The 16825-nt window shown below is 36.3% G+C and overlaps 1 protein-coding gene across 1 annotated transcript in view; it reads left to right on the top strand.

Moving 5' to 3' along the window:
- Window positions 1-3149: 3149 nt before the first annotated feature.
- The window catches only part of LOC127940620 (extracellular serine/threonine protein kinase FAM20C-like), a 50108-nt gene continuing 36432 nt past the window's right edge, over window positions 3150-16825 (top strand). Inside the window, exons 1-3 of the mRNA XM_052536151.1 lie at window positions 3150-4173; window positions 6837-7018; window positions 10462-10540. Of these exons, the coding sequence (XP_052392111.1) occupies window positions 3617-4173; window positions 6837-7018; window positions 10462-10540 (818 nt within the window). The 5' untranslated portion in view covers window positions 3150-3616. The remainder of the gene's footprint in view (window positions 4174-6836; window positions 7019-10461; window positions 10541-16825) is intronic.

Below are 16825 nucleotides of genomic sequence, written 5' to 3' on the forward strand. Positions count from 1 at the left end.
CTGGGTTTACAAAAAAATGTTTCATGTTCCTCGTCGGAGGCTTCAAGGAAATGCGTGTGTTTGCGATTTTCACAGACCTGTTTGAGAGTTAATGAAGTCTGGTTGCAACAGCTAGGATGATTACAATGCTTTATTTAGGCCGGTCCACCCCCTTGCACTGTATTTTAGCCTGCATTTAAAAAATCCATCTTGTGCTGACATGAATAATCTTGACAAAAAGGAATGTTAATCAGTTTGACTTGTGAAATGCTGACACTTTGTTTGCCTTCAAACTGTTGCGAGACACTGGAATTAACATCGTCATTTTTTTCCCCGGCTCAGTCACAAAGAAGGTAGCACCTTTGTGCTTTTAAGCAGTGTTTGTCATCACATTATCGCACTTTAGGACCCAGGTTTTACTGTGGAAAAGTACTAAAATTGTTTATCATAAATCATAAATGTTCTTTAAATGCAACGCTGAAATATATTAATACTGAAAGTACTGAGTTTTCACTTGTTCATCAGTGGATCCTCTGCAGTTAATGGGTGCCGTCAGCATGAGAGTCCAATAGCCGATAAAAACATCACAATAATCCACAAGTAATCCACACCACTCCAGTCTATTGATTAACATCTTGTAACATAAAAAACTGTCTTTTAACATTTAAGTGTAATTTAATGTAGCATTTCAATTTTAAACCATCGCTTCATGGCAAAAATATAAGTTCATAATCCATAATAATGACTCATCCAGGGAAAAAGTCCCTGATGTTGTCTCACATCAAAATACAAACGACATATTTGTTTAGAAACTGTTTTGACCTCAAACCAATAAAAGTTATTGTTACTCTAATTATTCTAATTCTGACGGCACCCATTCACTGCAGAGGATCCATTGGTCAGCAAGTGACGTAATGCTAAACTTCAAAAACTGAATCTCAGATGGCCTGAGGGTGAGTATATTTCCAGTCTATTTTCATTTTTGGATGAACTATTCCTTTTCTATCCTAATGATATTAATATGATTAGATGCATTTTATTATTTACATGAAGCATTGTTTTTGTTGTTGTTTGATGGACAGAATGGACCTCTGGCCCAATTTTTAGTTGTGACTCACCAACTGAAAACTTCACAACATGGACAATATCACAAGTCCATTTACATGGAAAATGTAATAATATGCAGGTTATGATGAGGGGATGATGTCAAAAGATGAGAAGGACAAAAGGTGCTCTCCTTTTGTTACAGTCCCTTTGGCCAGCTATTAATGAAGCACTCTATTGTCTGATTCATAGTAAACACAATGGCGTGTTCTTACAAGCTCTCAGATTTCCCGGATCACGTCAGATGAGCGTAAGAGCGAAGGATAGAAGCAGAAAGGATAACATCTGTACTGCTCCAGATCCTTTGTCATATCTTGAAAAGCAGCTGAAATTGGCTTACATTAAGGAGGACAGTGCAAAATATGGAAACGTTCATTAAAGTCATTTAGCAATTGAACAAAGGGTTCCTGGCCTACATATAACCCTGATTTATTTTACTCTTATGCTGTATTCAATAAATGTGTTCTATATATAGGAAATGTAGGAGTTTTCTCCTCCAAGATGAGCTCAGACTGCACTGGCATGACAGAGTGTCAACCGAGAATACATGCAAAACAATTACACATACATACAGCACTCCTTATGTAATATGTGAAACTTTTCATATTTTCCCACTCAGAATTGTATCGGATATTACTATGAGTTGGTGTTCTGTTTACAACAGAGCACATCCTATTTTGGTAGACTTTTTGAAACCATAATCATTTATCCCCTACATTATATAAATATGCTTTTTTTTATGTGACCTTCATAACAAAAAGTTATGTTTAACTGTTTTTTATAAAGTAGCTGAATAAACACCCACACAGGTTTTTCTACAAAACTATTTTGGCTGTTATTTCATCAAATACTTCAGATCTGAAATATTTTAGCAACAGCTGCTAGATCCTGCACCACAGATAAAGGAAAAAAGGATGTTTTGGCAGAAGAAGAAGGTTTAGTATGCCAACACATATAGCAGGACTTATAATACATATAAGACTGAGTTCTATGTGTGCGCGCACCAGTTTTGTTGTAATTTTAGCGGGTATGACGTGGATACTGTAACTCAATCAGAAATTTCCATAATGAGGTTGCGTAAAATTACTTTCTTGATTTTAACATTTTTGCAAGCACTTCCTGGAACTCAAAAAGTGATGTTCAAGAACAATCACCTATTGTTTCTGCATAGTTGCATAGCTTTTTCCTCCCCATCGTTATTATTATTCTAAATTGAACATTTAAATCAGATCGGATAAAAACAGAACATTCTCTCACATCACCCCCAGGTCTCTATGTTAAACTTTAATTAATTTTGAGACTTCATTTTTCATCTGCTTGATTTGAGTCAGTAATAATCCTTAAGACAAAGCAAAGAAGATAAATGCTTTCTCATCAAAACACATGCCCCAGACGTAAACCATGGCAGACCGCCATATCAAATTCATAACTCTTAATCAAATAGTGTGGCATACTGTTATGGTGATGATAAAATACTGCCATTGTTTTGATTAAAATGTTTACATTTCTGCACCATACTGACAATTGCTTTGGTTTTCCATCCTCTTCTTGTGAGTCTAATCTTTTAAAAACTGTTCAACTGTCAGTTTGGCAAATAAAGTACTTTAAACTGATTTGAATCCTAATTTCCTAACCAGAAGTCTCAGCGTTTATGGAGAGCTCTTACATGCTAGTTAATGACAGATCAAACAAATAACATCAGACACTGAAAAATTCCATGAATAACATAAACATTATTCACTCATCCTTGTGTCTCTCCAAAACTTTTTTTTATTTTATATGTGAATGACATGATTTCAGTTTGAACTGATTTCTTTATACATTCAAAAAACCAAGAACCTTTGATTCATATATTTCCCTTAAAATTCATACAATATCTACTGATGTATTAAGACTTATATAATAGTTTTGCATTAATGAGAATAGTGTTACCGCCACCTATCACAAGTGAGGTCAGTCTAGTGCGCATCAGCGCCCTCTGTCTTCACATGAGGGAACTGTAGTGACACTTCAAGCCGAATATCTTTGAGTCGCTCTTCCTTGAGTCTCATGCACTCAGCCAATCTGAATGCTGTGACGAGGAGAGGCAGGATCCCAATATTTAACACACAGGGCACTGATACATCTACACCTGTCACTGGCTGCTCCTCCTGAAGAACTAATGCACTTTATCTCTCTCTTCACAAACTGAAGATATCCACACATGGGACTGCCGATCCGACATCCGTGCACTTCTTGAGAAGTCACAATGTTTTTTGCCATTATTTACCGGGACAGAAGCGTTTTATCATGAACCTGTAAAGCTGCGACAGGACATCTGATCCTCACCTAAAAATCAAACATGCCACTCGCAACTATGCCGAACAGAAATCTTTCTTGATACAACTGGAAACAGCAGGATCCAAAAGAAGATGTTCGCACCTATTTGAACATGAATCTCCCATCATAGCGAGGATTACAGGACACCACATGCGCCCCTGAATCTCTTTATTATAGCCTGTATCGTATTGAGCCAAGTGCTTTAGGTATAATTATGATCCTCTTCCGTAAATTTCGCGTGTTGATTTTAATGGTGTTTCTCGTCGCCTGCACCATGCACATCGTGATAGACCTGTTACCCAAGCTGGAGAAGCGCGCGGCGGGCTCGAGCTCCAGCGCTGGAGGTGGAGGCGGCTGCTCCTGCGCTCACACACCGGGCGAGGAGCCTCGGTCCTGGGCCAAACAGCGCCCAAGAGCCGCCGCCGTCGCCGAACCGGGCTGGCCTAATAAACACTCTTTGAGACTACTGCAGGATTTCAGCAATGAACCCAACTCCAACCTCACTTCGCACTCACGGGAAAAGGTGACGGAGAGAGCCGAGTCTGAAAAGAGAGTGAGGCAGCTGCAGCTGGGCTCGGAGAAGAGAGGTCTGATGAGAGATCCAGTGAGAGGACCGAAGCAGAGAGCTGTCCATGGTTCCTCCAGACTGAAGGCGCTCTATGAGCACCCCCTCTATAAGACCGAGCTGCCTCATCTCTCTGAAGACGACAGCTTGTTCAACCTCAACAGTGATGTCAGATTCTACCCCAAAGCTGCCGGACAACAAGAATGGCAAGTGCTTCTTTAAACCTGGCGTGTGCTAAATCACATACTGTCTGTATATTTAAAAATGAGCATTGAAGTCCCGGGTATGTGCATAATTAAAATGGACAGGGTGCTATATGATTTTGAACATGACTTATATTAGGCTACTTTGGAGAAGATTTCATATTTCAAACAAAGATGTTTTTTTCTAAAATCAGTAGCCTATCAGTAAACTTGAACCTACCCATTGTGACAACCATATAGTGTGACAGAATGCCTTGCTAACTGGTTCACAAGGTTTTATTTGTTGACAAGGTGAGTCTAGAGTATAAGCAAATAAGTTTGAAAAAATAAATCTGTGCTGAGAAATATTCCCAGCATTAAAAAAACCAAATGTGACAAAATGTGTCTTCCTTCAAAAGAGCATTGAAGGTGATTGCTCATATTTTATCCCAAAGCAGCAGGAAAAGAAGAATGGAAAGTACTACTTTTAAAGGCGTAAATAAATATTGTTATACATGTGAAATGATTTTAATATCCCAATTATTTGCATAATTAAAATATGAATAGGGACTGGTTCTAGTTGTTATCGCTTATAGTCAAAAATCTAAATGTGGGTTTTATACTGCAGTGGCTTTTTTATGTTGTTTTTAAACACCTAGTTACCAAATGTCATAATAAGATAATTGGGATAGTTTGTGCTGTTTAATGAATTATTTTACATTTTAGGGCTTCCTGTTTAAATTTAGCTGAAAAGTTTTCTGTGAAGAATTACTTTTTTTCACTTTAGATAGGCTAGTAGACCATATTTGTGGTGTCACCGATTGTGACAACATGCCCCGGTATAGTTTTTATAGTCAAGAACCCTAAGTGTGTGGCTATACAGTAACTGAGATGAGTGATGAAAAATGTGTTTACCCCAAAGAAACAAGGAAATTAAACACTGCACAATCTAGAAACAGATCTAAGGGAAAAAAATGTTTCACGTCACACCCAGGGGTCATTATTTACTCATTCTGAGTAAGTAATAATCATAATAAAGTCATATTCTCAATGGGAATAGAGATTAAAAGCAATAATTTGACATTTTTAAATCTAGAGATAAAAAGGGTGCATATGTCATGGAAAGATATGATACTGTGGCTTGGGTGCTTTTTATAATTACCAGTTCATACTGACTCATTGTGAGTGTTAAGAGCTTTGTTGCTAGGAGTAATCTATGTGTGATGTGTTGTTTTCTTCAGAGCTGTCACATGCATTAAGCTGAAGGGGTTTTTGTCGGTGTTGTGTCCTTTGTTCGCTCCTGTGTCCTCTCTTTTTGTTCTTCACCCGTGCTCCAGGGATAGCTTATTCTCACTGCCTTTAGCCATGCCTGAATTAACTAAACATGCCTTTTAACCATGCCTGACGGATCTGGATCCAGATGCAGATGAGCTAAACATGAATTGTGTTTAAATGCCTTTTTAACAGTGCTTTGTTTATCACAGAAAATGCATGTAACAAGCTTGTCATCCAGATGCTGTCAGATTACTGTTTAATATTCCTTTTCATTTATTCATGGGACACAATGTTTTAATAGACTGAACTCATGCATGTGTGTTGTTGTGCGGTCAGGGGCCTCGGGAAAATGAAGTACAGCTGATGTATTCAGTCATTCCACTGTCACCACGCTATTTTCTGTGCATGGCATTAGACACATTCAAACATGCTCACCTCCATTTCAATGTTTTGCACAGTTATCAAAGTGTACTACATAAATTAATTCAGCGATGGATTAATTGCGTCTATTTTAATACAATTTAAATAAATAAAATGGGTAGCACTTTATTTTGATAGTCCACTTTAGACATTCAACTAGCATTAAGTAACTTTACAACTACATTCAACTAGCAATTAGTAGAGTATTAGTAGACTGTCTGCTTAATATCTTCTAACACTTTCTTTGTCAACTTTTTTTCAACTTATACTAACCCTAAACCTACCCCTAACACTAACCCTAAACCTACCCCTAACAGTCTACTCTGAGAGATAGTAGACATGTAGTTGCAAATTTCTGAGATTTAGTTGATATGTAGTTGACTTGTAGTTACAAAGTTACTTATAGTCAGTAGAATGTTTAAAGTGTACTATCGAAATAAAGTGTAACCATAAAAGGTAAAACAATTTAAATAAATGAAATACAATTCTGCTCTTTAGATAGATATAGAGTAATTTTAACTCAAATGGAGCTGAATTTTGAAGCATATTATTAAAAAAAAGGTTACTTAATTGTACTTAAAAAGAGAGTTTTAAAAGGTGCACTTTGTAATAATGCCAAATTAAAAGTTTTACTTTAAAGTGCATTGTAAATAATTGTTTTAATCATCTTTTGTCTTGATTTATGAAGTATATTTATTTAAATTGCTGATTTTAAAATGCGCATTTAAAGTACATGATTATCATTTTAACTTGAATGTGTTTTTGATATTATAATTTGTCTAACTTACAACTGTATAAGTTGTAATATTGTATTATATTAAAGTAAATGAAATGTAAATGTATCAAGATTTCTTCAAAGTTTGACGCTTTTTTCTAATAAAAATAAAATAAAATAAAAAATTATAATAATACATTCACCCTGGTGGTTTCCTGTTGTCAGGCAGCATGTGTGTTATTAGTGACTAATGTCCTCCACCGTTCCTGACCGGCAGGCATAACGAGGGGAACATGGAGGAAGAGGAGTACAGTCCAGCAGGGGAGGCCAATGCTGAGTCATATCCCAACTGGCTCCGCTTCCACATCGAGATTAACCGATACAAGCTCTACCCCAGACACAGCCACATCATCGGTGCCCTGCTGAAGGACCTGGTCTCCCAGAAGATCACCAGTGTAGGTAAGTTCGGGTCCAGGACCTGCTCCTGTTTAATGGAAGACTCTAGGCCCTGTGCTGCCGTCCCAAAAGCAATTATTGCCCAGTGGTTAAGAGCCATTCTAGAAATGCCATGAGCCAAATAGGTCAATGGTGTGCAAAATGTAATTGTGGTGGAGTTACTGTACAATGAATTTTGGAGGCTAGATGGGCTTTACTGGATGTATGTGCATGTGAATGAGGAATGGGGTAGAATATTTACCCCCTTACTTTTTAAAAGCATTAGATGCACAAATCCCACTTTTTTGTAGTAGTAGTTATATGTTACATCAATTATAATCTAACATGAGATTAATACGGCTTGAAAATAGGTTATTTTAAAAACACTTCAAAAGTTAAAAGTGTATACAAATTTTGAGAGGTTAAACAAATGAATTCAATTTATCTGTGAACTATAAAAGCAAAATTTTGACCCAAACTAGTTAGGCCCTACTTATATATGACTTGGCTAAATCTCCAACCCCGTTACCAATTGCGTGTAGAAAATTTTAGGATTTAGAGAATCTAGGGGGGAATAATAATCATACAAATCTGGATTGGTAAATGTCCCATATTTCTCATAAAATACAGCTGCTCATGTAATTTATATTTCTGAAAGTTAAGCACCTTCTTTCCATCTTCATTTGCTGAGAAATTGAAAAAATGTGACTTGAATTTTAAGAGTTTCAGAGCCTATTTTGTCCGTTGTTCTGGAAACTGCCATTTGGAAGTATTTTATTTAGAAGCTCGTGAGGTGTACAGAATGATCTGTATAGACATGTTTATGTGTGCATGCTTTCAGGCACTTGACATGGCTAGTGAACATCAGGACCTATTTCTGTAGGCAGAATGATGGCAGAAGCGGCACACACACACATCCTTTTATTCCCAAGAGAGAGTGTGATTGACAACTACTTTTCGTCCATTACACTGTGAAAGTCCACCTTAAGATCTTATGTGACTTAGTTTTTCCAGTACTGTGCAGTTAGAGATGTCTGTATTGTGATGCTCTTATAAAACAGTCTCTGGTTTCAGAAACTATAACTGCAAACCTCACATGCTCTGTGCTTCATGTGGTAACTGGATTTATTTGAATTAAAAATAGTGTTTAATAAACCTGACAGCAAATAAAGTCATTTGAAGGGTTATTGAAAATAGATTATTAAAGGGATGGTTCACTTAAAAATAAATATTCTGTCAATAATTACTCACCCTCATACCTGTAAGACCATCACCTTCGGAGCAAAAATTATAATATTTTTGATGAAATCCGAGAGCTTTCTGACCCTGCATAGACAGCAAGGGAACTACCACGGTCAAGACTCAGAAATGTAGTAAAGAAATCATTAAAATAGTCCATGTGACATCAGTGGTTTAACTGTAATTTAATAAAACTATGAGAATAATTTTTGTGCACAAAGAACACAACAATAATGACCTTATTCAACAATTCTTATGGGTTTGGAACGAGATGAGGGTGAGTAATTAATGACAAAATTAGCTTTTTGGGGTTAAAGTAATTTCTGCGCCACTAGTGTCACCAGCTTTGTGAAAAGAAGTACACTTTAGCTTTTAAAAAGAGCACTTGTAACAGAAATAATGAAGTTTAAAAGAACATACTTAGGTGCAAAATAATTGTTTTTGAACACTTAATTGCATGTGATTTGCAATTAAAATAACGTATTATATTTTAAAGCAATTAGATGAACTTATGTGTTTCTTTGACCAACTTAAGTAGGACTTTTTATATCATTTCATAATTACATCTGTTGTCTTTGAAATATGGTTAAAGTGTACTGCCGTATTAAAATATATATTTGTAATTACACATTTTTAATGATAAAGTTGCAATTTAGTACATTGAAATATATTAACTTTTCATAAAGTTACCAATGGCTTAATTTTAGTTTTCTGCATGTTAAGCAGGAGGAGATATTTAAAATTTTTTAAAAAAATCACTCTTCACCCTCTGTGGTACAGTAAGAATTGCCTTTGTTCACTTTTTACAGTGTAGTGCAATGCAGCCTCTGAAACAAATAGCACTTTGCTGGAGATTATTTTAAACATATTAGGATTCATTAATTAAGGTTATAAATTTAGCACTTGGTAAATTATTCTGTTGTGATTGCAGTGCTTTAAAAATGACTCTAAAATAGTTTTGCTGGAAACATTTAGCAAAAATAGGACGAATTTAATCAAATAAATAGAGCAGTTCTCCAGGGATTGAAGCAAATCATAAGATGTGCAGTTAAACAATACTTATTTGTGTATGTGTAGACCCAGAGACACCAGATAATAACACTAAGAGCTACAACATTATGGCTTTGTTCCAACTGACGTGTCTCTGCTCAGCTAATGAGTTTAATAAGACATAACTGCTGCAGAATAGCACAGGTTCCCTCTGGGGAAATATGGTACAGAATTTTTGGATTACTCAACGTAAAGCCGTATCAGCCATCTTTGCTGTCCAATCTCATTCATCAACCCGACAAATAAAAATGTTGTCTGCGGATCTAAGGTCAGTTTCCTGACTTCAGTCATAGTTTTAAGACTTCCAGAACTAGACTTTCTGGATCTGGCACTTAAAAGGAAATTGCGAGGCATGCACTGACACAGCCCTTGCTGGGAAAGCCATGAGAAACAGCACTTCACTGTAGACAGTATGGTGTAATTTGGGGGATTATTCGCTTTGTAGTAAATATGATTTGTTGTGACTAACTTAAGCTGCCAAAGGCCTATGTGCACACAAACTGCTTGTGCACACTTGCGAAGGACTTAATTTGTGATGAAACGCTCATATGTCCATTCTTACGAAAGTCTGTTTACCTTCCTTTGAAGGGATATCAGAGGCTGTTTAATACCTGCCCTTCTTAGGTCACTGCGAGGACTTTGTCCATACTTATGAAGATGTGGTACTCAGACAGTCCTCAAGAAACAATATATATATATATATATATAATAAAAATATATATCTTGATGAATTAAAATATTTCAATCCAACATTTTAATTAAATGTTATACTATTGTACTGTATCTACTATTCAGTATTATTATAGTCACGTCATTGACCCTTCATTTGAAGTACCCTGAGATGGTCATATTCTGTAACTTACAAATGTGCGCCAAAACTCAATACTGATATTTCAACCATTTAACTGTTTAACTCTCATGAACAGCAGATGGTTGCATAGCTGCTCATGGGATTTGCCATGTATTCATGAGATTTGTCTGACAAAATGCACTAAGAAATCACCACTGCTGTTTACAAGACTGCAAAACATCATGGCTTATACATGCTTGTGTGAGTTGGAGCAAAAGCTATTTAGCATGAATACTGGAAGAGAAGATTTGTGTGGGTGGGTGTTCATATTGTCTTGTTTTTAGAAAACTGGTTTGCTGTTGTTAAAGTATTTATGTTTCCTTCACAGCAATGAAGTCAGGTGGCACTCAGCTGAAGCTCATCATGTCGTTCCAGAACTACGGACAAGCCCTGTTCAAACCAATGAAGTAAGTGATATTGCAGTCTTTCATTTTTCATCACTTCAAACCCAAAGGAGAACCTGTTTTTAAGAATTTCCTCCGCATACATTGTTGATTCAAGTGGTGTGGACAAAGCCTTTTTTTTGTTTCAACAAAAACATGTTGTTCTGCTGTTAGATGTCGACCAAGATTAGTGTATGTACAGTATGCATTCTTTCTGCATGTAAAACATATAAAAAGTATGTTATAAATAGAATGGGGTCAAGAAAGAATGCACAGATAATTCTAACTCATCAATTTTCAAACTTCTAGGCCTTAAAGGAATAGTTTACCCCAAAATTAATATCCTACCATAATTTACTCACCCTCATTTCACTCCAAACCTGTATGACTTTGTGTCTTCTGTGGAACAAAAAATAAGATATTTTGAAGAATGTTGGTAACCAATCTGTTTTGGGTCCCATTGATGTCCACAGTATGGAGAAAATTACTATGGAAGTCATTGGGTCTCAAAACTGTTTGTTTACCAAATTTCTTCAAAATATATTTTTGGTTCCCAACATTCTTAAAAATACACTTTTGGTTACCAGCATTCGTCAGAATACACTTTTGGTTACCAACAATAATCGAAATACACTCGCCAACATTGTTCTTTTTTTCTTTTTCTTTTTTCTTACAAACATCCTTTAAAATACACTTTTGGTTAACAACATTCTTTGAAATATGCTTTTGGTTACCAAAATTATTTTGTGTTCCACAGAAAGAAAAAATAATAATGAAATGGCAAGTTTGGAATGACATGAGGGTGACTAAATACATTTTCTCAACGATTTTGTCAAATTTTGGGGTGTTCTGTCCTTTTAAGCTCCCTTATTATGATACTGAACAAAGCAAAGATAAATTGAATAAGTAATTATTTACCTAAAACTCCCCAATTATTTAAGCACCTAAAGACTGCACCTGATTATGGTTATTAGAGTAACTCCTCAGTTGTGATCAGCATTTGTTGGCCGCCAGCACAAGCACCTGTATGATCTTTACTGGTGGGTAATGATCATTCTGGTTTTAATTAACATCACCAGGCCTATGCATTAATTAAAAACTGCAAGACAATATCAAATGCTCTCGGGGATATTTGACAGCAGAAGCTGTAACAGCCGCACATAAAACAGGGTGGATCCGCGATATTCCCTGTGTTGAAACAATACTGCCATGGCTACCTGAATTATTTTGGGATCAGATAATTGCCAGGGGATAATTGGTCATTGTTTTCTTTGATTAAGCTTTGTCATTGCCAACTGTGATTTCTCAGTCTTTCTTGGTGGGTACACACAAACAGTTGGTGGATAAAAACACACAGTTATTGCCCAACAGTAGAATCAGGAGATGAGCAATTCACACACAATACAAGGTGGCTTATGCATGTTTGGAATAGCACTCCCTGCTGAAAATAAATGACCAGCTTAGGCCAAAATGAATTGTTTCTTGGTCATGTAGCGGTGTACAATACAGCATTGTCTTATGCTAGTTAGTTACCAAATTTGTCATTTCTAAACAGTCCTTTTGCCATCAAGGTAATAGTACTTCCAAAAAAAGACAAGTTGTTGAAAATGGCTTTTCACTTGCTCACCAGTGGATCCTCTGCAGTGAATGGCTCCCATCAGAATGAGAGTCCAAACAACTGATAAAAACATTACAGTTAACAACATGCTGGGTGTTTGTAATAAACAGATTCATCATCAGGATGCTTTTAACTTCAGAGCATCACTTTTCTACAGTGTAAAAGTCATCCTGTCTGAATCAGAAGAGATATATGCACAAATCAAGCACCATTTTGGATGGACTTTTTGTCCAGAAGCAATGGTTTAAATTGAAAGTGTCTTAATGATTTATTTGTTTATTACAAACACGCTGCTTTTCTCTTTAAAATATGTGAATTGTTGGACTGGAGTCATGTGGATCACTTGTGGATTGTTGTGATGTTTATATCAGTTGTTTGAACTCTGACAGCAACCATTCACTAATTCTGATGGTACCCGTTCACTGCAAAGGATCCATTTGGTGTGCAAATAAAGAAACAAACTCGTCTACAACTCGGATGGCTTGAGGCTCAGCCTTTTACAATTTTGTGTACATTTTGAATGAAAGGTCGAAGGTCTTACATTTTGGAACGACTTGAGGCTGAGTCATTAATGACAGAATTTTAATTTTTGAATGAACAATCTCTTTAAGAACTGTGTAAATATTTCCTAGACTACCTTAAAAACTGTATGCAAATGTACCGAGGACAAAAGCTATTTTAAAGCCAGAGGGTGTACATTCCAAATACTGATTTCAATTTGTTAATTGAACAGTTTACTGTTTGACAACCCACTGACTAGTTGTTTTTGAAAATGTTGTTGTACACATAGTTTGGTGCTGGTCACACTAGTGGACCATTTTATCCATTGGATAAAGTTAATGGTCAAATTAAACTTGCCAGCCAGCATGGTTTAATTTAATAATTTCACATTTGGTAGCACATGCACTTCTATCTTGATATTTCTTTATTGTTAAGTTCATGACTAGGTTGATCTTTTCTTTATGATTTACAAGGAAATCTTGGTTTGCAATAAAATAAATAAGTAAACATAATAATCTAGACAAGGACAGCAACTGACAGAGTCTGACTACACTGACGAACACACAGAGTTCTCTTGAGCTGTGTTTCACACTCTTGAGCAATTACACCTTGGAAGTGTAAATTAAATAATAATCATATTCTGCAATAGGTACAATTTGGCATTAATTTCTCGGTTTGTGCTTTGAATGATCACCGCTATAAAGCAAATACCAGGTTCTTAGCTTGAATGATCGTCTGTTCATCATTTCATTGACATGAATAGCCTTCCATATGGTCCTACTCAAACCACTGAACCTCCAGAGCAAGTAGACACTTTTCATCCCGAATAAAGCTGCAGGTTTCCCCCTTTTCCCAGCATCTACATCTATCTCCCACTCCGAGAAGATTTCTCCAGATTTCTCCAGCTTTAAAAGCTGAGAGTATTTCCCAAAATCCTTGTTGACTGCACGGGGCCACCCTTTCCCTCACCTGCCCCTCTGTGCAGCCACACTGAGCATCAAAGCTTCTTTTGATGTGCTGCTGCTTTGAGCGGGATGCTAATCTATCTGCAGGCGCATGGAGGGGTAACTGCTCCGGTTCATGAAGTCTTAGAAACCACGCGTGTGTGTATGTGAGAGGAGTTTATTGAACTTGAGTTATCTGACTGGGATCTAGGTGCAAATGCAGCTATAAATCATTGTACAACCTTTCACTCTACTTTCTCCATGTTCATTCAGAGACCATCCAGTGGGATTTGTGCCATGGAAAAGCGCTCATCCTATCAAAATGAGGAAGGTATAGCTTTATTTTACACGAAAGGCCTGGTCACTGAATGGTTTAATTATTCCACAGCACTGAGTGCTAGTGATCGCCATGGAATGAGAAAGGAGAGAGAGGTGCCAATAGAAAAAGACACTGAGACAAAAAACACAGAAGTATACTTTTAAAAGGACTGCTTATTACAGAAATAATAAACTTTAAAGGTATTGCTATCAGACACCTAACTGTATGTTATTTACAGATCAATGAAAAAAGGCTTGTAGCTTAAATTTATGTGAAATTACTTGTATTTCATGTATTTAAATATAATAAATACTTAATTTGAAATCTATCAACTTTGAATTTAATATCAAATAACATATTAGAGTTAAAATGCTTTTAAATATCTACTTAAGTGTGTTAAAAAATAAAACAAAGACTGCAAGTAGAGTTTTTAAAAATATGCTTTTAAGATTTTAAAAGGCAAATTTAATACAAATGAGCACTCTTCTTTTTCGCAAGGGAAGGAATGAAACGAGTGTTGTTTGGGGTAGATTTACAAACTTGAAAGTCGAGATTCTTTCTATTGATCTGTCAAGTTACAACAATGAGAGACTGTGATTGAGATGTTGAGATTGTTTGCATGTGTGTACACAACATGATTTACCCAAGATGTGTTCCTGAATCAACATCTTTTGTTGTTAAAGTAACAACATTCTTGTCAACTAGTGTTAGCATTAGCACTAACCCTAACAATGACATTGCTGTGTGCGAAATGCCATACTATCATACTACTCATACTATTTCTCCAGTATCCAGTATGTTTGCTGTGCATAGTGTGCACATTTTCTGTAAGCATCAAATACCCGGATGACCTACTATATTTACCAGAATCTGCTAAATATAACTTAAGTACACTGAAATCAGTACAGAATCTGTGTTTGAAATGGCCTACAACCATACAACTCCTACTATATTGCAGTATGCTGCAATTAATGTTTCATGTGACAACACTTTAGCATACTTTTCTGAAACATTTGTTGCTAATTGTTTATCAATTTATTCCTAATTCTGCAGTGTTCAGGCTTGTAATATTTACTTTGCGTAATTTTTATTCTGAGGGAACATGTAAACTGATAAATGTATGCCTTGAATGCAAATGTAAGGTGCTTTGAGTTGCAGCATTTTTGAAGTGTATAAAATGCATATCTCCAGCAACTTTATGAATTCTTCTGTTTATTATCAGATCCATCCATAATTCAGTCTCTGACTCCAGGATCTTATCATAGCCCCTAAAAGGGCAATGAGTGGTAAATAGGAATATTGTTCCAAGAACATAGAGGATGTTGCTTGAGGAACATGTCCCGTTTAGCATGTGTGGGTTAGACACTGTTATAAACCCTCAAAATAACTCTTGTTTATTCACATTCTAAAAGTTTGGTCTATGAGTAGCTCTTTAAAGTGAATGCCAGACTAGATGAGCCTTAACATGAACAAAAACTCTCACACCGCAAAATAGCTTGTGGATCTTTAAGCTAAGAGCCAAGTTTGAGTTTTCCACTCCTTTGATGTTAATTATCCCCCCCCCCCCCCCCCCCCCCCTCATGTTGGTTCTGAAATTGCTGCAGTGCTTTGATATGAACTCTCACAGCAGCAACAGAGAAAGTATTTTCGGCTACAGCTTTTGTGCTTTCAACGCTATAATGCAGAATATGTTCATGTCATATTGAATATTACATCCAGCTCAACCAGGAAGATACCATCACCCCCATAAACTCTCTCTCTCTCTCTCTCTCTCTCTCTCTCTCTCTCTCTCTCTCTGATTGTCACTGAAAATGTGTGTTATATCTATGGTATCAGCTTCTAGCTGTGGGCTATGGGTAAACCATGGTATGTACTGTATAAGGTTTGATTGGATGTATATTAAAATTTTAATGTGCATCAGTTTGATTTATGACATGGGAAATTATTTGCTAAAGCAAAAATCATGTAAAAACCTGCACCAGGGGTTTTCAGCCTAAGCAGGGTTTATCTGTGTTGTTTTGGAATGAAGACAGAAAATCCAACTGGAAGATTCAGGTTTATTCCCAGCTTCAGATGCATTTTGTCATGAAAAATGGAGGGGAAAAGGGAGTAAATTTGCTGATTGAATGTGTGGGCAGGAATAATAATTTAAATTTTTTTAAAAAAATGTATAAGTGTATTTAAAATAAATAAATAAAAACAGCACATTTGCTACCCTACATTGGATCTTGTGTTTAAATAGTTTGATATAGTGAAAGAGGCTTAGAATATTTTAGGTTCAAATCCTGTTACGGCAGTTCACATATCAAACTCTGTGAAATATGACAACTGGGGTAATGTTTAGAGCACGCCGTCTGAGCCCTCAGCCGTGGCAGAAAGTTGAGCTGAAGTGATGCATTTATGCATTGTGTTGTGAAGAAGGGTTGGATTTGAGTGGCAGACATGGGACCTGCTGAAAGACACAATGTTCGGGGATTAGAGAATGTCAAATCTGACTGCAACAGATTGTTGATGATGCAGTCAGATCTAGACAACATAAAAATGCTGGTAAACCATATTGAGAAAAGGAAAAATTGTTTGATCTAAAGACCAAGTTCTAAAAATGTGCCTGTTTCAACCACCCCCCCCCCCCCCCCCACCATTGATGGCCTTTTAAAAAAAAATATGTGTTCTGGCTATTTATTTATTTATTTATTGCAAGCAACTAAAACATTTTATAGTAGTATGGTTCACGCTGGTTATGCTTGTTTTTAAGGGTTCTTAAATTTGTGAAATGGACTGGGCCATTAGGAGTGCTAACTGCTAATGGCTAATTATAAACCTCCCTGCTTTTTCCATGAAACGTTTTTTGCTGTTAGGTTTTTCCACACCACTTTTATATCTTTAAAAGGAAGACAAATGTTTGTGTTAGATTCTTTCTACCTCCA

This window comes from Carassius gibelio, chromosome A3, assembly GCF_023724105.1.
Source record: "Carassius gibelio isolate Cgi1373 ecotype wild population from Czech Republic chromosome A3, carGib1.2-hapl.c, whole genome shotgun sequence".
NCBI classification, from domain to species: domain Eukaryota; kingdom Metazoa; phylum Chordata; class Actinopteri; order Cypriniformes; family Cyprinidae; genus Carassius; species Carassius gibelio.